Here is a 26,611-nt window from a genome sequence, read left to right as displayed (position 1 = left end):
TACTGTATATGAAATGTATTAATTATACCGTTAGAATGTTGCAGTCAGACTGACTGCTCATTAGCTTGAAAATTGGTCCCTCCAGACCCAGCGGTTCTAGTGTTAAACACTATTATTGCACACAGAGTCTATGCAAATTAGTATGTGACTTGTTATGCACATTTCTACTTCTAAACTTATTTAGACTTGCTATAACAAAGGGGTTGAATACTCAAGACATTTCAGCTTTCATTTTTAATTAATTTGTAAACATTTCTAAAAACATGATTCCATTCTGGGGTATTATGTTTAGGCCAGTGACACAATCTCAATTTAATCCATTTAAAATACAGGCTGTAACACAACAGAATGTGAAAAAAGTGAATAGGCGTGAATTCTTTCTGAAAGCAGGTACATACTTGAATGTGTTGGTTCGGCCTATGTGTAGTAGAGCTAAACTTGGTGAGGCTATTGTAGAGTGAAGCAGTGGAAAGCACTTACAAAGACAGCGGGACAGACAGAGACACATGAGCGGATCAAGGTGCAGGGTGGCGGTGGTGCCCCCAGTGGGTTACGCCCGGTATAGCAGGATCCTCTCAGCACAGAGCTGGCCCACCAGGCCAGCGTACTGCGCCACCTCCATCTCGTCGTTGGAGCCCTTGCGTTTGCGGGCGTAGGCGGCGTAGGGCATGACCGTCCGTCTGTACAGCACCAGAGCACGACCCAGGTCCTTCAGTACGTGTGTGTCACCTGGACAGAAAGACAGACAAGTGGTAAATTCAGTGATGTGAAACGTTCTGAACATTGCAGATAGAAATAGATTGAATTGAGCCGAGATGATTGATTCCATATTCAATCTGACTACAGGTTGAATATTTTCCCGGTGTTTTAAAATGGTTTCATCCAGAGAATAAATATATCACTTTCCTCCCTGGTATTTCCAGCAAAAACCGGACGTGTCATTCTAAAGCATATAAAACCATAGGACAGAATCGTGTGCCATTCTAAAGCTCAAATTATATACAGCAGAGTCAGACAACCATCAGATTTGGTTCCACACCACCAGAACCAACCCATTGAAACGCGCCCCCCCACCCCATGGCCCAACTAGCAAATCATAGTCTGATGTGGTCCTGATAGCGCCAGGGGAAAGGAGCAGGGCCCGTGGTCAGGACATTTGAAATATGTTTGGATAAGAGCTTTGATAGGCATGAAAATTCAAGCATGATGCTTCCTGAGCGAGTTGAGTCCGAGCCCAAGATATCCCAAATGATTGTGCCATCATCTAATAGGCTACATATAACAGCTATAACGCACAACAGAAAAACATAAAAGCCCATAGATGTAGCCTATGCTCTTCGGGAAAAATAAATTAAACAAGCTTCAGTAACCTTTTTGAGTGTAGACTATTACTGTAGGCCTACTGTATTGTATTGTATTATACTGTATTATATGGACTGGAATAACCATGTTGTGCGTATTACCCACTTTTCCATCTATTGTTCCTATATTCCTTCTTTGCTCTCAACCGTTAAATGAAATATGTTTCCGTGTCCTTATCTTCATTGTAATTACATGCTTGAATAATAAAGGACTAGAAAAAGATGCAGATGGCTTCTCTTCACGAGGATTGAATGTTCATGGGTCTTTTTTCAATTTTTTATTTCACCTTTATTTAACCAGGTAGGCTAGTTGAGAACAAGTTCTCATTTGCAACTGCGACCTGGCCAAGATAAAGCATAGCAGTGTGAGCAGACAACAGAGTTACACATGGAGTAAACAATTAACAAGTCAATAACACAATAGGAAAAAAAAAAGTGGAGTCTATATACATTGTGTGCAAAAGGCATGAGGTAGGCGAATAATTACAATTTTGCAGATTAACAGTGGAGTGATAAATGATCAGATGGTCATGTACAGGTAGAGATATTGGTGTGCAAAATAGCAGAAAAGTAAATAAATAAAAACAGTATGGGGATGAGGTAGGTAAAAATGGGTGGGCTATTTGCCGATAGACTATGTACAACTGCAGCGATCGGTTAGCTGCTCAGATAGCAGATGTTTGAAGTTGGTGAGGGAGATAAAAGTCTCCAACTTCAGCGATTTTTGCAGTTCGTTCCAGTCACAGGCAGCAGAGAACTGGAACGAAAGGCGGCCAAATGAGGTGTTGGCTTTAGGGATGATCAGTGAGATACACCTGCTGGAGTGCGTGCTACGGATGGGTGTTGCCATCGTAACCAGTGAACTGAGATAAGGCGGAGCTTTACCTAGCATGGACTTGTAGATGACCTGGAGCCAGTGGGTCTGGCGACGAATATGTAGCGAGGGCCAGCCGACTAGAGCGTACAAGTCGCAGTGGTGGGTGGTATAAGGTGCTTTAGTGACAAAACGGATGGCACAGTGATAAACTGCATCCAGTTTGCTGAGTAGAGTGTTGGAGGCAATTTTGTAGATGACATAGCCGAAGTTGAGGATCGGTAGGATAGTCAGTTTTACTAGGGTAAGTTTGGCGGCGTGAGTGAAGGAGGCTTTGTTGCGGAATAGAAAGCCGACTCTTGATTTGATTTTCGATTGGAGATGTTTGATGTGAGTCTGGAAGGAGAGTTTACAGTCTAGCCAGACACCTAGGTACTTATAGATGTCCACATATTCAAGGTTGGAACCATCCAGGGTGGTGATGCTGGTCAGGCGTGCGGGTGCAGGCAGCGAACGGTTGAAAAGCATGCATTTGGTTTTACTAGCGTTTAAGAGCAGTTGGAGGCCACGGAAGGAGTGTTGTATGGCATTGAAGCTCGTTTGGAGGTTAGATAGCACAATGTCCAAGGACGGGCCGGAAGTATATAGAATGGTGTCGTCTGCGTAGAGGTGGATCAGGGAATCGCCCGCAGCAAGAGCAACATCATTGATATATACAGAAAAAAAGAGTCGGCCCGAGGATTGAACCCTGTGGCACCCCCATAGAGACTTCCAGAGGACCGGACAGCATGCCCTCCGATTTGACGCACTGAACTCTGTCTGCAAAGTAATTGGTGAACCAGGCAAGGCAGTCATCCGAAAAACCGAGGCTACTGAGTCTGCCGATAAGAATATGGTGATTGACCGAGTCGAAAGCCTTGGCAAGGTCGATGAAGACGGCTGCACAGTACTGTCTTTTATCGATGGCGGTTATGATATCGTTTAGTACCTTGAGCGTGGCTGAGGTGCACCCGTGACCGGCTCGAAAACCAGATTGCACAGCGGAGAAGGTACGGTGGGATTTGAGATGGTCAGTGACCTGTTTGTTGACTTGGCTTTCAAAGACCTTAGATAGGCAGGGCAGGATGGATATAGGTCTGTAACAGTTTGGGTCCAGGGTGTCTCCCCCTTTGAAGAGGGGGATGACTGCGGCAGCTTTCCAGTCCTTGGGGATCTCAGACGATATGAAAGAGAGGTTGAACAGGTTGGTAATAGGGGTTGCGACAATGGCGGCGGATAGTTTCAGAAATAGAGGGTCCAGATTGTCAAGCCCAGCTGATTTGTACGGGTCCAGGTTTTGCAGCTCTTTCAGAACATCTGCTATCTGGATTTGGGTAAAGGAGAACCTGGAGAGGCTTGGGCGAGTAGCTGCTGGCCGAGGTTGGAGTAGCCAGGCGGAAGGCATGGCCAGCCGTTGAGAAATGATTGTTGAAGTTTTCGATAATCATGGATTTATCGGTGGTGACCGTGTTACCTAGCCTCAGTGCAGTGGGCAGCTGGGAGGAGGTGCTCTTGTTCTCCATGGACTTCACAGTGTCCCAGAACTTTTTGGAGTTGGAGCTACAGGATGCAAACTTCTGCCTGAAGAAGCTGGCCTTAGCTTTCCTGACTGACTGTGTGTATTGGTTCCTGACTTCCCTGAACAGTTGAATATCGCGGGGACTGTTCGATGCTATTGCAGTCCGCCACAGGATGTGTTTGTGCTGGTCGAGGGCAGTCAGGTCTGGAGTGAACCAAGGGCTATATCTGTTCTTAGTTCTGCATTTTTTGAACGGAGTATGCTTATCTAAAATGGTGAGGAAGTTACTTTTAAAGAATGACCAGGCATCCTCAACTGACGGGATGAGGTCAATGTCCTTCCAGGATACCCGGGCCAGGTTGATTAGAAAGGCCTGCTCACAGAAGTGTTTTAGGGAGCGTTTGACAGTGATGAGGGGTGGTCGTTTGACTGCGGCTCCGTAGCGGATACAGGCAATGAGGCAGTGATCGCTGAGATCCTGGTTGAAGACAGCGGAGGTGTATTTGGTTTGGTATTTGATTATGACATTACTTTGCAGGCTGTCTCTGCAGTAGACTGCAACTCCTCCCCCTTTGGCAGTTCTATCTTGACAGAAGATGTTATAGTTGGGTATGGAAATCTCAGAATTTTTGGTGGCCTTCCTGAGCCAGGATTCAGACACGGCAAGGACATCAGAGTTAGCAGAGTGTGCTAAAGCAGTGAGTAAAACAAACTTAGGGAGGAGGCTTCTGATGTTGACATGCATGAAACCAAGGCTTTTTCGATCACAGAAGTCAACAAATGAGGGTGCCTGGGGAAATGCAGGGCCTGGGTTTACCTCCACATCACCTGCGGAACAGAGGAGGAGTGGTATGAGGGTGCGGCTAAAGGCTATCAAAACTGGTCGCCTAGAGCGTTGGGGACAGAGAATGAAAGGAGCAGATTTCTGGGCATGGTAGAATATATTCAGGGCATAATGCACAGACAGGGGTATGGTGGGGTGCGGGTACAGCGGAGGTAAACCCAGGCACTGGGTGATGATGAGGTTGTATCTCTGGACATGCTGGTTGTAATGGGTGAGGTCACCGCATGTGTGGGAGGTGGGACAAAGGAGATATCAGGGGTATGAAGAGTGGATCTAGGGGCTCCATTGTAAACTAAAATGATAACTAACCTGAACAACAGTATACAAGGCATATTGACATTTGAGAGAGACATAAGGTAATCACAGGTGTTGAATTGGGAGAGCTAGCTAAAACAGTAGCTAAAACAGTAGGTGAGACAACAACAGCTAATCAGCTAGCACAACAACAGCAGGTAAAATGGCGTAGGCTAGGCAGGGGAGGTCGGATTAACTACACACAGAGACCTGAGGCCTGAGTGCGGCTGGGGCCGACATATAAAACAAACAAGCAGAATGGAATACCGTGATTAATGGACAGTCTAGCACGCATCAGCTATGTAGCCAAGTGATCAGTGTCCAGGGGGGCAGCGGTGGATGGGGCAGGGAAGCTGGACTGGCGAGTGTTATCCAGGTTAAAACGATTCAGATGGTTAGCAGGCCTGTGCTAACAAGCTAACAGTTAGTAGGCCAGGGCTAAACAAGGTAGCAGTTAGCGGACCGGGGCTAAACAAGCTAGCAGTTAGCAGGCCGAATTAGCAAGCAAGCAAGGACGTCGCGATGGGGTGAGTCTGTTTATTCCTCTTCATGCGGTGACATCGATAGACCGGTCGAGCGTCCGGATATTGTAGCCCAGCAGTATGCTTCAGTGGTAGCACAGGAGCTCTGGCCGGGCTAGCTTCAAGCTAAGTGGGTGGAAACTCTAGCCAGGAGTAATCATCTGGGGTTGCGGTTAGCTAGATAGCTAGTTGTGAAGAATCCAGCTGAAAATGTTCCGTTTGCGGTGGGAATCCGATGGGAATCCGGGGATAACAAAATAATAGGTCCGTTATGCTCTGGTTAGAGTCGCGTTGTTCGAACTGGCGAGAGCTTTCCGAGCTAAAGGTTAGCTGATGACCGGTTAGCTGAAGACCGCTAGCAATGGTTTGCTGACTGATAGCTGGTAGCTAGCTGGTAGTTAGCTGGCTAGCTTCAGTTGAGGGGTTTCAGATCCAAAGTAGATATAAGTACTTCAGAAGAAAATAGCTACATTGGGTGAGGCGGGTTGCAGGAGAGTATTTAGAAGTTGAGGTTTAACAAAATGTTATAAAAGATATGCGAAGAAAATGTTTAAAAATATAAAAAACGATATATACAAGGGACACGACACGACAAGACGTTCGACTGCTACGCCATCTTGGGCTGAAACCGAATAAATAGCTTACTTGCTTTAGCCTTTCGCCATCGCACGTTCGCTCTCTTCTTTCAAACTCTTTTGGATGCTTCATTTAAACGTTAAACAAACAAGAGCAAACTTGCATCCCTCCTCCAATAGTCTATTAGTATAAGAAACGCTCAAATTTCCAACAAGCTATTCTAACCTAGCAGGAGCTAAGGAGGAGAGGGGCCAGCGCAGAGCAGGTGCGTAAATGCACAAGAAAACAGTGAACTGTCCAACAATCTTGAACAGGATTATCGAAACTGAACAAAAATATATAAACTCAACATTTAAAGTGTCGGTCCCATGTTTCAGCTGAAATAAAATATCCCAGAAAGTGTCCATAAGCATAAAAAGGTGTTCCTTGTGCTGGGGACAATGAAAGGCCACTCTAAGTGTGCCATTTTATCACACACCACAATGCCAAAGATGTCTGAAGTTGAGGGCACATGCAATTGGCATGCTGACTGCAAGAATGTCCACCAGAGCTGTTGCCAGACAACTGAATGTTAACTTCTCTTAAAAAAAACGCCTCCAACATCATTTTAGAGAATTTGGCAGTACGTTCAACCAGCAACACAACCTCACACCACTTGCAACCACGCCAGCCCAGGACCGCTTTATGCGGATTCTTCACCTGCGGGACTGTCTGAGACCAGCCACCCAGAAAGCTGATGAAACTGTGGATTTGCACAACCAAAGACTTTCTGCACAAACTGTCAGAAACCATCTCAAGGAGGTTAATCTGCATGATCTTTGTCCTCACCAGGGTCTTGACCGGACTTTAGTTCGGGATCGTAACAGACTTCAGTGGGCAAATGTTTCACATTGGATGACCACTGGCACGCTGGAGAACCGTGCTCTTTGCGGATTAATCAACGTGTATGGCGTTGTGTTGGCCAGCGGTTGGCTGATGTCAATGGTGCGAACAGATTGCCCCATGGTGGTGGTGGGGTTATGAATATGGGCAGGAATAAGCTACGGCCAACGAACACATTATCTATTTTATCAATGGCAATTTGAATGCAGAGATACCGTGACAAGATACTGATGACCATCGTCGTGCCATTCATCTACAGCCACTACCCCATGTTTTAGCATGATAATGCTCAACCCCATGTCACAAAGATCTGTACACAATTCCTGGAGGCTGAAAATGTCCCAGTTCTTCCATGGCCTGCATACTCACCAGACATGTCACAAATTGAGTATGTTTGGGATGCTCTGGATTGATGTGTGCGACAGTTTGTTCTAGTTCGAGCCATTAAAAGAGTGGGACAACATTCCACAGGCCACAATCAACAGCCTGATCAACTCCATGTGAAGAAGATGTATCACACTGCATGAGGCAAATGGTGGTAACACCAGATACTAACTGGTTTTCTTATCCACGCCCCTACCTTTTATTTAAGGTAGAGTACCTGTGACCAACAGATGCATATTTGTATTCCCAGTCATTTGAAATCCATAGATTAGGGCCTAATGAATCTATTTCAATTGACATTTCCTGATATCAACTGTAACTCAGTAAATCTATTGAAATTGTTGCATGTTGCATTTATATTTTTAAATGCAATTTGAATGCAATTGATGGGAGAGGGAGAAAGACATAGTGCTTGTGTGCACACTGATTTAAAGTAACAATATTCGAGTGATACCGTTTATGATCTTCACAATGAAAAAATAAGGTAAGCCCCGAAAGCCAGATGGAAATGTGTAAATTAGACACATCTCTGACACATTTATATTAGTCTATCATTCAGATGTATTAGGCCTAATATTACTGTAGCATAGGCTATACCCGTCAGAAGGAAAAGAGTTACCAGCTGATGAGATGATGCATGCATTGTGAACTGTGCACCATACTGAGATGCCGCCCACCCCGAGTGTTGATTGATTATGCAGATAGAGCAGAGAAGGTATTGGATATAATTTAACAGTTCAATTTCACGTAATGCTGATCATTGACTGGTTTCTCACAGTTATTTCGCACGGGAAACAGGAGTTGGTTTTCGCAGCAAATCTCTGTAACCCGGTTCCCGCTATTGAACGCTATACCTGACAGACAATCCTATCTGATCTACCAGATACATTTATTTTTTTAATTATTTAAAAAATATATTTTACCCCTTTTTCGTGGTATCCAATTGGTAGTAGTTACTGTCTTGTCTCATTGCTGCAACTCCCGTACGGACTCGGGAGAGGCGAAGGTCGAAAGCCATGCGTCCTCCGAAACACAACCCAACCAAGCCGCACTGCTTCTTGACACAATGCACATCCAACCCGAAAGCCAGCCGCACCAATGTGTCGGAGGAAACACCGTACTAGAGGTCGACCGATTATGATTTTTCAACGCCGATACCGATTATTGAAGGACCAAAAAGGCCGATACCGATTAAAATCGGACGATTTATATTTTACTTTTATTTATTTGTAATATTGACAATTACAATAATACTGAATGAACACTTATTTTAACTTAATATAATACATCAATAAAATCAATTTAGCCTCAAGTAAATAATGAAACATGTTCAATTTGGTTTAAGTAATGCAAAAACAAAGTGTTGGAGAATAAAGTAAAAGTGCAATATGTGCTTTGTAAGAAAGCTAAAGTTTCAGTTCCTTGCTCAGTACATGAGAACATATGTTATTCATTTGTTCAATATTCCCAGGTAAGAAGTTTTAGGTTGTAGTTATTATAGGAATTATAGGACTATTTCCCTCTATACCATTTGCATTTAATTATCCGTTGACTATTGGATGTTCTTATAGTCACTTTAGTATTGCCAGTGTAACAGTATAGCTTCCGTACCTCTCCTCCCTGGGCTCGAACCAGGAACACAACGACAACAGCCACCACATCGAAGCAGGGTTACCCATGCAGAGCAAGGGAAACAACCACCCCGAGGCTCAGAGCGAGAGAAGTTTGAAACGCTATTAGCGCGCGCTAATTAGCCAGCCATTTCACTTCGGTTACACCAGCCTCATCACGGGAGTTGATAGGCTTGAAGTCATAAACAGCGCAATGCTTGATGCACAACGAAGAGCTGCTGGCAAAACGCACGAGAGTGCTGTTTGAATGAATGTTTACGCGCCTGCTTCTGCCTCCCACCGCTCAGTCAGATACTTGTATGCTCAGTCAGATTATATGTAACGCAGGACACGCTAGATAATATCTAGTAATATCATGAACCATGTGTAGTTAACTAGTGATTATGATTGATAGTTTTTTATAAGATAAGTTTAATGCTAGCTAGCAACTTACCATGACTTACTGCATTTGCGTAACAGGCAGTCTCCTTGTGGAGTGCAACGGGAGAGAGGCAGGTCGTTATTGCGTTGGACTGGTTAACTGTAAGGTTGCAAGATTGGATCCCCCGAGCCGACAATGTGAAAATCCGTCGTTCTGCCCCTGAACGAGGCAGTTAACCCACCGTTTCTAGGCCATCATTGAAAATAAGAATGTGTTCTTAACTGACTTGCCAAGTTAAATAAAATATTAAATAAAGTTGTGGAAAAAAAATAGGCAAATCGGCACCCAAAAATACAGATTTCCGATTGTTATGAAAACCTGAAATCAGCCCTAATTAAATTGGCCATTCCGGTTAAATCGGGCGACCTCTACACCGTACACCTACCGACCTGGTCAGCGTGCACTGCGCACGGCCCGCCACAGGAGTCGCTAGTGCGCGATGAACACTGATGATGCTGGGCCAATTGCGTGTCGCCCCATGAGCCTCCCAGTCACGGCCGGCTGCGGCAGAGCCTGGGCTCGAACCCAGAATCTCTGGTGGCGGAAACTGGGCTCAAACCCAGAACCACTGACACCCGGGAGGCCCTACCCGATACATTTCTATTGGAACGTTGGACCCACTTTAAAGGAAGTACAACTTATAAAGGCTGTATATAACATACATAAACGCTTCGTAAGCACTACATAAATGCTTAACATATTATCTATAAGCTTATGTAATACTCTATAAATGGTGTGTAAACAGGTCATCACATTTGGCAATTTACCCTAGTGGGAATTTTATGTCAGCCTTTACACACCATACAGTATGGTAAACACTTAGATGATTTGTGAAGCATAGCTATATAAAGCCTTTATAAGTTGTACTTGTTTAAAGTGGAACTGTAACTTATAACTGTCCTTATGAACAGGCCCCAGGGTAAGGCTCAATCCAATCACAAGACATATATAAACGTAGACATACAACACATTCGTTCTCATATACATACCTCTGTTGGCATGGACAAGTTGTTAGAGCATGGACAATTGTTAAAGGAATCCAGGAACCAAACACATACATAACTCCGACCATCCCTCAAGAATCCGGTAGTAGACACCCTTATACATGCCTTTGTCACATCATGTCTTGACTACTGCAATGGAGTCCTATTTGGGGTGTCTAGCAAAGCCCTGGATAGGTTCCAGCACGCCACTGCCAGTGTCCTCACACACTGAGAACACGTCACCTGCAGTCTGCACCACCTTCACTGGCTCCCAGTCAAATTCCACGTCACCTATTAGATCCTACTCCTCACCCTCCATGGCCTTACCCCCTCATACCATTCAGACATCCTACACACACACACACACACACACACACACACACACACACACACACACACACACACACACACACACACACACACACACACACACACACACACACACACACACACACACACACACACACACACACACACACACACACACACACACACACACACACACACACACACACACACACACACACACACACACACACACACACGCTGTCTCTACTCTGACTCTGGATTACTAACCATCCCCAAAACAAGACTCTGCATTCAGCACCCCTGCCTCCAAACTCTCTCCCCCCAGTCACCCACAACTCTGACTCTATAGCTACTTTCAAATACCACAGGTACCGTCTGGCTTTCCCCTCAGCTTAGCTCAGCCTTACTCAGCTCTTGTTAATTTAAAAATAAATAAAAAGCTGATTATCTTAACTACAGTGCAATCGGGAAGTATTCAGAAACCCTTACCGTTTGCACATTTTGTGATGTTACAGACTTGTTCTGTCACGCCTTGGTAATTGTATTTTGTGTTTTTTTTTATATGTTTGGGTAGGCCAGGGTGTGACATGGGTTTATATGTTGTGTTTCGTATTGGGGTTTGTAATATTTGGGATCGCGGCTGATTAGGGGTGTTGTTAGGCTTGGCTGCCTGAGGCGATTCTCAATTGGAGTCAGGTGCTTATCGTTGTCTCTGATTGGGAACCGTATTTAGGCAGCCTGAGTTTCGCTTTGTATTTTGTGGGTGTTTGTTCCTGTCTCTGTGTAGTGTCACCAGATAGGCTGTAATTAGTTTCACGTTCCGTTCTGTTGTTTTTGTATTTAGTTTCAGTTATTTCATGTACCGCGTTCTTTCATTAAAGTCATGAGTAACCTACACGCTGCATTTCGGTCTGACTCTCTTCTTACAACAGACGAACGCTGTTACATGTTCAAAACCAGATTAAGTAAAAATAAATAAATAAATCCTTTATCTACACAATTACCTTGTTTACAAAAGTATTCAGACCCTTTGCTATGACTCACATTTGAGCTCAGGTGCATCCTGTTTCCATTGACCATCCTGGAGATGTTTCTACAACTTGATTGGAATCCACCTGTGGTAAATTCAATTGATTGGACATGATTTGGAAAGGCACATCTGTATATATGAAGTCCCACAGTGCATGTCAGAGCAAAAACCAAGCCATGAGGTCAAAGGAATTGTCCGTAGAGCTACGAGACAGGATTGTGTCGACGCACAGATCTGGGGAAGGATACCAAACAATTTCTGCAGCTTTGAAGGTCCCCAAGAACATATTGGCCATCATTCTTAAATGGAAGAAGTTTGGAACCACCAATACTCATACTAGAATTGGCTGCCCAGAGAAGAGCCTTGGTCAGGGAGGTGACAAAGAACTCGATGGTTCACTCTGACAGAGCTCTAGAGTCCCTGTGGAGATGGGAGAACCTTCAAGAAGGACAACCATTTATGTAGCAGTCCACCAATCAGGCCTTTAGAGTGGCCAGATGGAAGCCAATCCTCAGTAAAAAGGCACATGGCAGCCCACTTCCAGCTTGTCAAAAGGCACCTAAAAACTCAGGCCATGATAAAAAACATTATCTGGTCTGATGTAACCAATATTGAACTCTTTGGCCTGAATGTCGTGTCACGTCTGGAGGAAACATGGCACCACCCCTACAGTGAAGCATGGTGGTGGCAGCATCATGCTGTGGGGATTGTTTTCAGGTGCAGGGCCTAGGAGACTAGTCAGGATCGAGGCAAAGATGAACAGAGCAAAGTACAGAGAGATCATTGATAAAAAACCTGCTCCAGAGTGCTCAGGACCTCAGACTGGGGCAAAGACTCACCTTCCACAACAGGACAACAACCCTAAGCACAGCCAAGAAAACGCAGTAGTGGCTTTGGGACATGTCTCTGAAATGTCCTTGAGTGTCTCAGCCAGAGCCCAAACATCATTGGCGAGACCTGAAAATAGATGTGCAGCAACGCTCCTTTTCCAACCCGACAGAACTTGAGGATCTGCAGAGAAAAAATTGGAGAAACTCCCCAAATACAGGTATGCCAAGCATGTAGCTTCATACCAAAAAAGGCTTGAGGCTGTAATCACTGCCAAAGGTGCTTCAACAAACCTGTTTTTGCTTTGTCATTATGGAGTAGTGTGTGTAGATTGATTAGGGGAAAAAAATATTTAATACATTTTAGAACAAGGCTGTAACGTAATAAAATTGGGATTTTTTGTTGTTGTTAATCTTGTTTTTTTACTCTTGCTGTACAGTATGCTTTTTTAAAAATCCCATGTATTATCATCATCATCTCCCGCCCCAATTCCCCTAACCTAGAGCAACGGAGGTGTGTTTGTCTGACTTTGGGTTGTTTATAAGGCCTCACTCCTGGCCCGGCTTTGCGAAACTAGTTGCTCAGTCATAAAGGATGACAGTGAGTTCCCGAAGAGCAGTGAAGCACTAAAAATGGTCCTCGCAGATTTGGGTGGAAAAAAGGGTGAAGAGGTAGGTAACCCCTGGTCCACACACCTCGAGGCACAATCCATTCTCCAGCGGTGAAGAGCCGTGCCAGCTAGTACACAATAGTGCCAACAGTCAGAGAGGCGGCACAGGGCATTGGGGACTATATCATGTCACCTGGGTTCACCTTTCTACATACACATTAAGGGCCATACTCTGACTTAAAAGCCCAACTTGTTTTTACACCTGTGGCATGTCTCCCTTTGACATCAATGAACGTGAAAGTCTGAATTGTGCACGCTTACTGTATCTCTAGTAGGAATCAGGTCAATACAGTACAACCCGTACACTTTGAGGGCCCAAATCTGTCTATCAAATCAGTAGAACACCAACATCAGGACGTGACCGTCCAGCCACTCACTGTAGGGTCAGCCAGGAGGGAGAAAATAAACATGGTGATTCCACACAGGCAGTGCAGCCACGTGGCGACAAATGAGCGAAACAGGAGGAGAGTTATGATTGTTATTAATAGACAAAAAAGGCTCCCGCCCACTCTTCATTACGTTACTCTCCAAACTAGAGCTAGGCACATGTGGTACCCAGCTGTATGGACTGTGTGTTTTCTCTTATTGTTCCAATTTTAAATGAACTCATACAAATATTCACCCAACTAAGCCGCCTCTGCTCTCCAGCTGAAGAGTTATGAGACGAGATGAGACAGAGGGAGAGAGACAAACAGACGGACAGTACTATTATTATATAGTGTTGACTTGACCATGCATCATGGCACTTCTGCCTCTCGACTTTTACTTTCTACATTCCGTTGCTCTGTTCCCACAACGACGACTGGAGTTAGCTTTTGATAAACTGCCCACTTCTCCACTTGTAGGGCATTAGTGTACCAACGTGATCCAGACAGAGAACCCTAACAATGCTTCAGATCCATTCACACTCCATGAAGAAAATGATAAAGAAGCGGAGCTAAGGAGGACGAGGAGACGTAAGAGAGAGGGGACCACCTTAGTCAACCAATATGATATAGTTAATGCTTCAAATCCAGTCTTCATGTTCATTATTAAAGGCGCAGAGACGAGAAAGATGAGGAGAGGGAACCGAATGCACGAATACAGTGTGGCCAATAATGACCCACTCTGGATGGTTTTTGACTTTAGTCAAGATTCGTTTCTTCCACAGCTGAGCACAACATTTTATTAAATAATATTTCCACGTGGGTTTAATGAGAAAAAGGGAGGAATTGGAAAATGCCCTTTGGCTCCCAACTTCTTTCTTTCCCTCTCCCTCACTCTCTTCCTCTACTACAGGGGGATATGTATATTTTGAGTGAGATATTATTGAATCCACAGTTTTGCATCATGTTTTATTTAAACACTCAGTTTTAATCTCTTCTAAAAATGCTGATTTGTGAAATCCATTACATATCAGTTCCATCTTTTGAAACGAAAAACAAAATCAGCAATATCTCACAACTTGAATATTTACGCCTGTGGCTTCACAAGAGTAAACAAGTATTCATAACACTTGACTTCCATATTTTCTGTTTACAGCCCAAATTCAAAATGGATTAAATAGATGTATTTTCTTCACCCATCTACACACAATTCCCCATAACAAATATGGAAATAACTCATTTACACAAGTATTCACACCCCTGAGTCAATACATGATAGAATCACTTTTGGCAGTGATTACTGCTTAAGTCGAAGAGCATTGCACACCAAGATTGTACAATATTTGCACATTTTTTCAAGCGCTGTCAAGTTGGTTATTGATCATTGCTACACAGCCATACATAGATTTAAGCTGACATACAGTACCAGTCAAACGTTTGGACACACCTACTCATTTAAGGGATTTCTTTTTTTTTTACATTGTAGAATAATAGTGAAGACATCAAAACTATGAAATTACACATATGGCATCATGTAGTAACCAAAAATAAGTGTTTAACAAATTTAGATTCTTCAAAGTAGCCACCCAAATATAAAACATATTTAGATTCTTCAAAGTAGCCACCCATTGCCTTGAAGACAGCTTTGCACACTTGGCATACAGCCACCACCATACATCAAAAATATGAAGACTGCTATTCAGTGATGCGTTATGTTGGATTTGCCCCAAACATAACGCTTTGTATTCAGGACATAAAGTCCCGAATTTGTTTGTGTGTGTGTGTGGGGGGGTGATCCTAAATGAGCACTCTTTTTTTGGTCTTGGGGACAGGTTAGAGCTCTGTTAGCATCATGCTATCTGGCAGTGTAAAGCAGAATGGAGCTCTGTTAGCATGATTCTATCTGGCAGTGTAAAGCAGAATGGAGCTCTGTTAGCATCATGCTATCTGGCAGTGAAAAGCGGAATGGAGCTCTGTTAGCATCATGCTATCTGGCAGTGAAAAGCAGAATGGAGCTCTGTTAGGAGGGACACAGACATTCCTGAGCATGTCCATCACAGAGTTGACAGCAGAATGGAGCCTACACGCTATTTCCCCCCGGTGGAGAGCAAAAACAGAGGGACTATTAAACAGCGTTTGCATCCCAAATGCTACCCTATTACCTATATAGTGCACTGTAGGGAATATGGTGCCATTTGGGACGCAGCCAGACAGTCCAACAGAGCTGGAGGACAGAGAGGCTGAGGCTTTTAGCTGCCCAATTAACCTTGCCAATAACACTGAGCAGAGCTGTCACAAGAGAGGAGACCAGGTCTCTCCTTCTCCCCCTTCCTCCGTCAGACAATCCAAACATCCGCTCCCCTTATAAACAAATCCATCCCCAGTCCTCCTTCCCACGTTCGCTCACTCATTCCCTACATCCATCTCTCTCTCCTCCAGGGCTCCTGCCTGGTGAGCGGCTCCAGACCCCCATGGTCCGTTAGGACCACCGGACGTCCACTGACATGGGTCTGCGCAGGGCAAATTTCTTCCAGATCAGAGGTAAATTGGGTAGTGTCTCTGGAGTGATAGGGTCAGGACCGAGACGAGGGGCTCCAGGGCTTTCACAACCGTGTTTATTCATGTATTCTTGATTTAACCAGGGAAGTCACTGAGATTGGCATCTCTTTCGAGTGAGCCCTGACCAAGAAAGCAGCATAAAGAATTGATTTGTGGATCCAGTGTGGTCTGTTTCATGTGGTTTCATCAACATTGATCAATACAACATGATGCATCTATAGGGATGTCAATAAGGCAGAGGTGCCACAGATTCAGACTAAAACCAAATGTCTCACTCATTAAAACACCTCTAAGCCTAATTCACTAACTACTTCCATCTTTCCTCTCCATCCCTCTCACCTCAGCTCTAACAGGGGATTTCGAGAGAAGAGGAAAGAAGATGTGGAGTGATCTCTCTCAGAACAGAAGGATGTAATGATCCACTCAGGAGGAGAGCATTAGTGTTAGAGCCAGACCTAGTTAGTGGCACTTGTGATGAACACAACAAAAGTACCTCTGACAACCAGTCAGAGACAGAGAGACTGATAAGAGCACGTGAGCCAGACACATAGGAAGTCAGACACATGGAGAGCGAGAGAGGGGGATTATAATGTGTGTGTGTGTGTGTGTGTGTGTGTGTGTGTGTGTGTGTGTGTGTGTGTGTGTGTGTGTGTGTGTGTGTGTGTGTGTGTGTGTGTGTGTGTGTGTGTAAGAGTACAATGGTATGTTCTCTATTAAATCAATCCACACGGTGAGTCCAGATAAACATTTAGGATTGTTTGATGTAATTCCATCAATTCACATTATGTGTACCAGTTTCTTTAATTCTGATTTTATAATTATAGAATGTTTCACATGAACAGTCTGTATCTACTAGGAGCAGTGGTATGGTTGAGTCTTGATAGTCAACACAGCAAAACAAAAAAGCAACAGTATGGTGTCTCAATAGTCAATATATACAATCACTCACTGTGATTATAGCTTCAGACTGATAACACTCAATGAAAATAATAAAGAGCAGTGGATTGGTTTCCCAAACAATCAGCATTATAACACTCACATACAACAGCAGCCTTCCTTCTCAAAACCACATATAGTACTCAGCAAGGTGTAACAAAGTATTTCTCACACAGACCTTCAATAACTAATACCAGAATAATTCAAAACAAGTTGGTGAAATAATCAAATAGTCATCAAACCATGACCTTGTGGATAATCAACCTTTGATAATCAGATAACCTGCAACTAGGTCACGGATAATATTAAAAAGTCAAATAGTCAAAAGAAAAGTTGTTTCAATTCAGTCGCATTTATCTAAATAAACAAGCGACTCGAGCACAAAACTGTCTTCAATGACAATGTCTTTCCACTCTCTTCATCCTATGAGAGAGAGAATAATGTTCTTTCTTTAAGAGTCACTGAGAAACACCTATCCAGAACGACTTACAGTTAGTGCGTTCATCTTAAAATAGATAGCTAGGTGGGACAACCACATATCCCAGGCATAGGGGCGACAGCGTAGCCTAGTGGTTAGAGCGTTGGACTAGTAACCGGAACCCCCGAGCAGACAAGGTACAAATCTGTCGTTCTGCCCCTGAACAACCCACTGTTCCTAGGCCGTCATTGAAAATAAGAATTTGTTCTTAACTGACTTGCCTAGTTAAATAAAGGTAAAAAAAAAAAAAGTAAACTGTTCCTCAATAATGTAGCTGTCAGTAGAGTCAGACCTAGAAGGGGGTGGGTCGAGGTGAGGAGGAGGATTATTTAAGATACTGTTTGAAGAGGTAGGGTTTCAGATGTTTTTGGAAGATGGGCAGGGACTCTGCTGTCCTAGCTTCAGGGGGAAGATGGTTCCCCAATTGGGGTGCCAGGACAGAGAAGAGCTTGGACTTGGCTGAGTGGGAGCTGCCCTCCCTTAGGGGTGGGAGGGCCAAGAGACCTGAGGTGGCAGATTGGAGTACTCGGATTGGGGTGCAGAGTTTGAGCATAGCTGAAGGTAGGGAGGGCCAGTTCCTCCTGCTGTTCCGTAGGTAAGCACCGTGGTCTTGTTGTGGATGTGGGCTTCAGCTAGACGAGTGTGCGGAGGAGCAGGGTGACAAAAGAGAACTTGGGAAAGTTGAAAACCAGGCGTGCTGCTGCGTTCTGGATAAGTTCAAGGGGTTTGATGGCACAAGCGGCGAGCCCAGCCAACAGCGAGTTGCAGTAGGCCAGACGGGAGAGGACAAGTGCCTGGATTAGAACCTGTGGCACTTCCTGTGTGAGGTAGTGTCATACTCTACAGCTGTTGTAGAGGATGAACCTGCAGGAGTGAGTCACTGCTTTGATGTTTGTAGAGAACGACACTGTGTTGTCCAGGGTCACGCCAAGGTTCTTTGAACTCTGGGAGGGGGACACTGGAGTTGTCAACCGTATTGGAGGTCTTTGAGTGGATAGGCTTTCCCCGGGAGGAAGAGCAATTCCATCTTGTCGAGGTGGTAGGCCGACATCCAAGTTAAGATATCTGCCAGGCACGCAGAGATGCGTGTCGCCACATTGGTGTCAGAAGGGGGGATGAGAAAGGTTGTTGAGTGTCATCCGCATAGCAATGATAGGAGACGCCATGTGAGGATATGACGGAGCCGAGTGACTTGATGTATAGCGAGAAGAGGCCTAAGAACCAGCCCTGGGGTACACCAGTAGAGAGAGTACGTGGTGCAGACACAGATCCTCTCCACGTCACATGATAGGCGCGGCCTGCCTGATAGGATGCAATCCAAGAATGTGCATAGCCTGAGATGCCCAGCCCTGAGAGAGAGAGAGAGAGAGAGAGAGAGAGAGAGAGAGAGAGAGAGAGAGAGAGAGAGAGAGAGAGAGAGAGAGAGAGAGAGAGAGAGAGAGAGAGAGAGAGAGAGAGAGAGAGAGAGAGAGAGAGAGAGAGAGACGGCTTTGGCATTGCGGAGAGCCTCCGTGACACAGAGAAGCCTGACTGGTTAGGGTCAAGAAGATCGTTCTGAGAAAGATAACGAGAAAGTTTATCAGACAGCACGCTCAAGTGTTTTGGAAAGAAAATAAATTAAAGTCAGAGGGGACGCAGCCAGTGGTCAGGGAGGAGTTGATGAGGGAAGTGAGGAATGGGAGAAGGTCTCCATAGATAATCTGGAGAAGGAGGAGGGGATGGGATTGAGCAGGCAAGTTGTCGGGGGGCCAGACCCACCAGTCGCAGCATGTCATCTGGAGAGGGGAGTAAGAGGTCAAGGCGTAGGGTAGTTCTGTGTGAGTGAGACCAGTGGACTCAATCGGCTGAGTGAATGAGTAGCGGATGTCGTCAACTTTTCTTTCAAAGTGGTTGACAAAGTCATCCGCAGAGGGAGGAGGGAAGGGGTGGATGATTAAGGAGGGAGAAGGTGGAAAAGTTTCCTAGGGTTCGGCAGAAGTTTCAAATTTAGCATGGTAGAAAGTGGCTTTAGCAGCTGATAGAGGAAGAGAAGGTTCTTTAAAAGTTTAGTTTCCCTCCATTTCACTCAGCTGCCCACAGCCCTGTTCTGTAGGCTAGCAATGAGTCACTCAGCCACGGAGCAGGAGTGGAAGGCCGATCCGGCCTGGAAGAAAGGAGACAGTGAGAGTCATCGAATGCGGAAAGGGAGGAGAGTAGGGTCGAAGAGGCAGAATCATAAGACTGAAGGGAGAATCCTCCAGTATTTATGCTGCAGTAGTTTGTGTCGGGGGGCTAGGGTCCGTTTGTTATATCTGGAGTTCTTCTCCTGTCCTATCCGGTGTCCTGTGTGAATTGAAGTATGCCCTCTCTAATTCTCTCTTTCTTTCTCTCTCTCGGGGGACCTGAGCCCTAGGACCACCTGACATGATGACTCAGTGCTGCTGCTCAAGTTTCAACTGTTCTGCCTGTGATTATTATTATTTGACCATGCTGGTCATTTATGAACATTTGAACATCTTGGCCATGTTCTGTTATAATCTCCACCCGGCACAGCCAGAAGAGGACTGGCCACTCCACATAGCCTGGTTCCTCTCTAGGTTTCTTCCTAGGTTTTGGCCTTTCTAGGGAGTTTTTCCTCGCCACCGTGCTTCTACACCTGCATTGCTTGCTGTTTGGGGTTTTAGGCTGGGTTTCTGTACAGCACTTTGAGATATCAGCTGATGTACAAAGGGCTATATAAATACATTTGATTTGATTTAGCAGAAGGGAGAGATTATAGGATAGAAGAGTTGAAGGGTAAAGATTGTGACGGTGGATGACCATCTGGATAGGGGCTGAGTGGTTAGGGTTGGGAGAGAGGCAGACCGAAAAGGAAACTAAGTAGTGATCAGAGACCTGGAGGGGTGTTGCAGTGAGATTAATAGGCGAGCAGCCTCTTGGTAAAGATGAGGTCAAGCATTATGCCTGCCTTGTGAGTTGGAAGGGATTAGGAAAGGGTGAGGTCAAAAGAGGGAAGGAGGAGAAAGAGAATTGGAAATAAATTAATCGAAGGCAGACGTCGGGAAGTTGAAGTCGCCATGTATGAAGAGCGGTGAGCCATCATCAGGAAATGAGCTTATCACGGTGTCAAGCTCATTAAGGAATTCTCCAGGGGTACCTGGTGGGCGATAGATGACAATGTTAAGCTTGAGTGGACAAGTGACAGTATGGCATTTAAATGAGTAGATGGACAGATGAGAGGGAGAAAATCTCCATTTAGGAGAAATGATTAGACCTGTGCCACCACCACGACGACCAGATGCTCTCAGACTATAAGAGAAAACAGTCAGATGAAGAGCAGCTGGAGAAGCAGTGCTCGTCAGGGCGAAAAAGTCAAGGGACTGAAGGGTAGCATCGGCTGAAATTAACTCACCGTTTTGACTGCAGATCGGCAGTTCCAAACGCTGCTAGAGACCTGGAATTCTATATGGGTTGTGCATGCAGGCTACACTAAATTAGAAGGGTTGCAACAAAGGGTTGGGGAGTGTCTGTAAAGCCTACAGGGAGAGGTGCAAACAGGTAAAGAAAAACACACACAGTTGACAAAGCAACGAAATAGCAAAATTAGTTCAACTGTAATTAACTAGGTAAGATACTCAAGTGAGAGTGGTGTGAAGCCCTCCTCTCTTTCCTTCCTCGAACAACTCGGCAGAACAGTCTTTGTTTCGGTGAGTCTTAGTTTTGCGACAAACCGTCACTGACACAACTGCCGCTGAGAAACCAGGGGAGCCTGAAGAGCTAACACTAATTGCCTAGCAGAGGTGGCGAGCACACCTTCCTGTACTAATTGCTTAGGATAGGCTCTATATTCAACAGGCAATTTATTTCTGTCCTTTTCTTCCGCATCGTGTAGAATGTGGTTGTTAGTCCTACCTCTTCTGAATAACAAGGTGGTTTATTGAATCTTAGAACATATTTGTTCTGTTTACTGATTGACTGGGTCAGAGGAGAGACAGTGATCTTGACCAATGTCATGACTTGCCCTCTTGGGTGGGAATCATAGGTGGCAGATCACACCCCCCCCCCCCCCCCCCTCTCATGAGTTTTATGAGTTAACAACCAGGTTGTAAATACCTTGCAGGGACTCCTCTCCCACTCTTCAGAAATGAAAGTAAAAAATCCCTTTGTTACCACAGAGAGACTTTGCAGTACTGTAACATCAAACGTTTGGACATTTCTAACATAAATGTGGTGAATGGTTCGTGTGGCTCTAAACAATCATGTCAAATAAGTTTCTAATTTGTGATGGTACTAAGGACGGTAGAACATAAACTGCATCTCTGAATGTGTATATTTCTCAGTTATCAGATTTACATCTAAATGTTGTGGCTCTTATATGATTAAAAATGAAACAATTTGTGAGAAGATTAAATGTGATTTTTAGCCTTCTAAATCAGATAATGGGTTTTCATATAGTCTTTTGATACAGTGCCTTGCAAAGGTATTCATCCCCCTTGGCAGTTTTCCTATTTTGTTGCATTACAACCTGTAATTTAAATGGATTTTTATTTGGATTTCATGTAATGGACATACACAAAATAGTCCAAAATGGTGAAGTGAAATGATTAAATTATTTTTTTTTTAATCGTTTCAAATTCTAACAAATAAACAAACGAAAAGTTGTGCATGCATATGTATTCACCCCTTTGCTATGAAGGCCCTAAATAAGATCTGATGCAACCAATTACCTTCAGAAGTCACATAATTAGTTAAATATAGTCCACCTGTGTGCAATCTAAGTGTCACATGATCTCAGTATATATACACACCTGTACTGAAAGGCCACAGAGTCTGCAACACCACTAAGCAAGGGGCACCACCAAGAAAGGGGCACCACCAAGAAAGCGGCACAATGAAGACCAAGGAGCTCTCCAAACAGGTCAGGGACAAAGTTGTGGAGAAGTACAGATCAGGGTTGGGTTATAAAAAATATCAGAAACTTTGAACATCCCACGGAGCACCAATAAATCCATTATTATTATTCCATTAAAAATGGAAAAAATATGGCACCACAACAAACCTGCCACGAAAGTGTCACCCACAGAAACTCATTGACAATGCAAAGAGGGCATTAATCTGAAGGAACTGCAAAGATCCACAGCGGAGATTGGCGTATCTGTCCATAGAAACACTTTAAGCCGTACACTCCACAGAGCTGGGCTTTACGGAAGAGTGTCCAGAAAGAAAATAAGCAAACATGTTTGCTGTTCGCCAAAAGGTGAAGACTTCCCAAACTTGTGGAAGAAGGTACTCTGGTCAGATGAGACTAAAATTGAGCTTTTTGGTCATCAAGGAAAAGGCTATGTCTGGAGTAAACCCAAAACCTCTCATCACCCTGAGAACACCATCCCCACAGTGAAGCATGGTGGTGGCAGCATCATGTTTTGGGGATGTTTTTCAACGGCAGGGACTGGGAAACTGATCAGAATTGAAGGAATGTTGGATGGCGCTAAATACAGGGAAATTCTTGAGAAAAACCTGCTCCAGTCTTCCAGAGATTTGAGACTGGGACAGAGGTTCACCTTCAAGCAGGACAATGACCCTAAGCATACTGCTAAAGCAACACTCGAGTGGTTTAAAGGGAAACATTTTAATATTTTGGAATGGCCTAGTCAAAGCCCAGACCTCAATCCAATTGAGAATCTGTGGTATGATTTAAAGATGGATGGGTTCTGCTGGTGTACAGCAAACTTGAAGGAGCTGGAGCAGTTTTGCCTTGAAGAATGGGCAAAAATCCCAGTGGCTGGATGTGCCAAGCTTATAGAGACATACCCCAATAGACTTGCAGCTGTAATTGCTAAAAAAGGTCTCTACAAAGTATCGACTCAAGTTCTGTTTTTTTTGTCTTATTCATTGTTTGTTTCACAATAAAAAATATTTTGCATCTTCAAAGTGGTAGGCATGTTGTGTAAATCAAAATGATACTACAACCCCCCAAAAATCTATTTTAATTCCAGATTGTAAGGCAACAAAATAGGAAAAATGCCAAGGGAGGTGAATACTTTCCCAAGCCACTGTAAGTCAGTAACCATGCCCATGTGAGCACAGACATTTTGACAAAAGGAGGGAATGCCCTTCTCCCCCAAGTGTTTAAAAGGACTCGCTGAAGAATTTACATTAGACCAAGTAGGCGGACGGTAAGCAGGACGTCACGAATGGTTAGACAATAAAGACCAGAAAAACGTGGAGCGGTGCCTGCACGTTGAAATGGTAGGAATTTAAATCTCTATAGAGACCTGACAGTGTGAAGCGGTGGCTTCACAGCTGAGCAATGGTTTAAAAATAAAGACCAGTGAGACCGACAGCATGAGCTGAAAGATACAAAATGGTTAGAAACTCTGAAACTCTCTCTCAAAGAAGACAACACAGGAACATCAGTCTGCAGCTGTTTAAGTACTTTAGTCTAGTAAACTCGACCGAGAACCACCGGGTAGTACTTTGAAGGACCCATTCTAACGAACACTTCCAGGATGAAGATTCACTCTAACAGACACTCCGAGATCAAGAAGCTATGACAACAAAGGACATGGTGACCTCTGGTGGACAAAGCAGAGAATTACACAACCAGACTTGGATGGATCGAGAAGATGGATCGAGAAGATGGATCGAGTGATTTCAACCAGAGAGAGACAACAAAGACATGCAAGCATAAATATGTACATTGTATTTCTAAATCCAAGTGAGCGGTTGATAGGGTGCTATATATCCATATTTACATTGAGCGTATTATTTAACTGTATGTACGATAGTTGAATTCCTGTGTCCCTTCTCCCGCCCACCCACCCCCCCTTTTCATTGTGTAACAAGCAGTCATATCGGGTTAGTCCACTAGGGACTTTTCATTGCATCATATGTTAGTAACCAATGTATAATCTATCCTGTGTGTGTGTTTATGTAATTCTGTGTGATTATTTACAATGCTCAAAAAAATAAATGGGAACACTAAAATAACACATCCAAGATCTGAATGAATGAAATATTCTTATTTACATAGTTGAATGTGCTGACAACAAAATCAAACAAAAATTATCAATGGAAATCAAATTTATCAACCCACGGAGGTCTGGATTTGGAGTCACACTCAAAATTAAAGTGGAAAACCACACTACAGGCTGATCCAACTTTGATGTAATGTCCTTTAAAACAAGTCAAAATGAGGCTCAATAGTGTGTGTGGCCTCCATGTGCCTGTATGACCTCCCTACAACGCCTGGGCATGCTCCTGATGAGGTGGTGGATGGTCTCCTGAGGGATCTCCTCCCAGACCTGGACTAAAGCATCCGCCAACTCCTGGACAGTCTGTGGTGCAACGTGGCGTTGGTGGATGGAGCGAGACATGATGTCCCAGACGTGCTCAATTGGATTCAGGTCTGCGGAACAGGTGGGCCAGTCCATAGCATCAATGCCTTCCTCTTGCAGGAACTGCTGACACACTCCAGTCACATGAGGTCTAGCATTGTCTTGCATTAGGAGGAACCCAGGGCCAACCGCAATAGCATATGGTCTCACAAGGGGTCTGAGGATCTCACCTCGGTACCTAATGGCAGTCAGGCTACCTCTGGCAAGCACATGGAGGGCTGTGCGGCCCCCCCAAAGAAATGCCACCCCACACCATGACTGACCCACCGCCAAACCGGTCATGCTGGAGGATGTTGCAGGCAGCAGAACGTTCTCCACGGCGTCTCCAGACTCTGTCACGTCTGTCACATGTGCTGAGTGTGAACCTGCTTTAATCTGTGAAGAGCACAGGGCACCAGTGGCGAATTTGCCAATCTGGTGTTCTCTGGCAAATGCCAAACATCCTGCACGGTGTTGGGCTGTAAGCACAACCCCCACCTGTGGACGTCAGGCCCTTATACCACCCTCATGGAGTCTGTTTCTGACCGTTTGAGCAGACACATGCACATTTGTGGCCTGCTGGAGGTCATTTTGCAGGGCTCTGGCAGTGCTCCTCCTGCTCCTCCTTGCACAAAGGCGGAGGTAGCGGTCCTGCTGCTGGGTTGTTGCCCTCCTACGGCCTCCTCCACGTCTCCTGATGTACTGGCCTGTCTCCTGGTAGCGCCTCCATGCTCTGGACACTACGCTGACAGATACAGCAAACCTTCTTGCCACAGCTCGCATTGATGTGCCATCCTGGATGAGCTGCACTACCTGAGCCACTTGTGTGGGTTGAAGAGTCCGTCTCATGCTACCACTAGAGTGAAAGCACCGCCAGCATTCAAAAGTGCCCAAAACATCAGCCAGGAAGCATAGGAACTGAGAAGTGGTCTGTGGTCACCACCTGCAGAAGCACTCCTTTATTGGGAGCGTCTTGCTAATTGCCTATAATTTCCACCTGTTGTCTATTCCATTTGCACAACAGCATGTGAAATATATTGTCAATCAGTGTTGCTTCCTAAGTGGACAGTTTGATTTCACAGAAGTGTGATTGACTTGGAGTTACATTGTTTTGTTTAAGTGTTCCGTTTATTTTTTTGAGCAGTGTAGTTAGTAAATAAACAAGCAAATGTGTATTGCTGATTCATCGTGGAGACTAGGGTTCTTCCAGATTTATAGGATATTACGACATTCAGAATTAGAATGAAATAGGAGCAAATGATTGATGGATGACAGATAGTATATCAAGATATTCTGATATTTTGAGTTAATTTGGGAAACGGTAACTCGTTAAATAAACTTTTCCATTAATCACAGCACCAATCAACTATCCCTTACATGAGTGTAGTTCTGTGCGTGTGCGTGCAAATGTGTGTATGTGTTATTCCAGAGGGAATCTGTTATTATGGGTGCTGTCAGACTGGGACTTGTAAAGATGGAAGATAATAGAAGGCCTCAGTCTCTCCTAGCGACTTGGCACCATATCGCCTGGCTTTACTACCCAAACACACACTTTCAATAAACAGCACCAGTTAAAGCACAGCAAGACCACATACACTTGGCTGGGTGGGGAGAGAGAGAAGTGTGTGCGTGTATTTGTGTGTAGGTAGAGAGGAGTGTGTTGGCGCCTGGCTGCAGCATAAGCGTTTACCCTGTGGAGAGGGCAATTCTCCTATGTCTATGTCAATCAAACAGAGATTGTGACAAATGTATGTGTGTGTGCATACGCGTGAATGAGCCAGTGTTTAAAACGTGCCTGAGGTCAGAGTGAGA

General features: G+C 44.6%; 1 protein-coding gene across 4 annotated transcripts in view; it reads right to left on the bottom strand.

Annotated features, from left to right (window-relative positions):
* Positions 1-216: 216 nt before the first annotated feature.
* LOC124041499 (arginyl-tRNA--protein transferase 1) overlaps positions 217-26,611 on the bottom strand; it is a 190,815-nt gene continuing 164,420 nt past the window's right edge. For all 4 annotated transcript variants that reach the window (XM_046359163.1, XM_046359165.1, XM_046359166.1 and 1 more), the window contains one exon: positions 217-729. In XM_046359163.1, coding sequence (XP_046215119.1) covers positions 551-729 — 179 coding nt within the window. In that variant the 3' untranslated portion in view covers positions 217-550. The remainder of the gene's footprint in view (positions 730-26,611) is intronic.

The sequence above is a fragment of the Oncorhynchus gorbuscha genome, linkage group LG08 (genome assembly GCF_021184085.1).
Source record: "Oncorhynchus gorbuscha isolate QuinsamMale2020 ecotype Even-year linkage group LG08, OgorEven_v1.0, whole genome shotgun sequence".
NCBI lineage: Eukaryota > Metazoa > Chordata > Actinopteri > Salmoniformes > Salmonidae > Oncorhynchus > Oncorhynchus gorbuscha.
The sequence above is the reverse complement of the archived record's forward strand: the minus strand, read 5'-3'. Positions and strand labels throughout refer to the sequence as shown.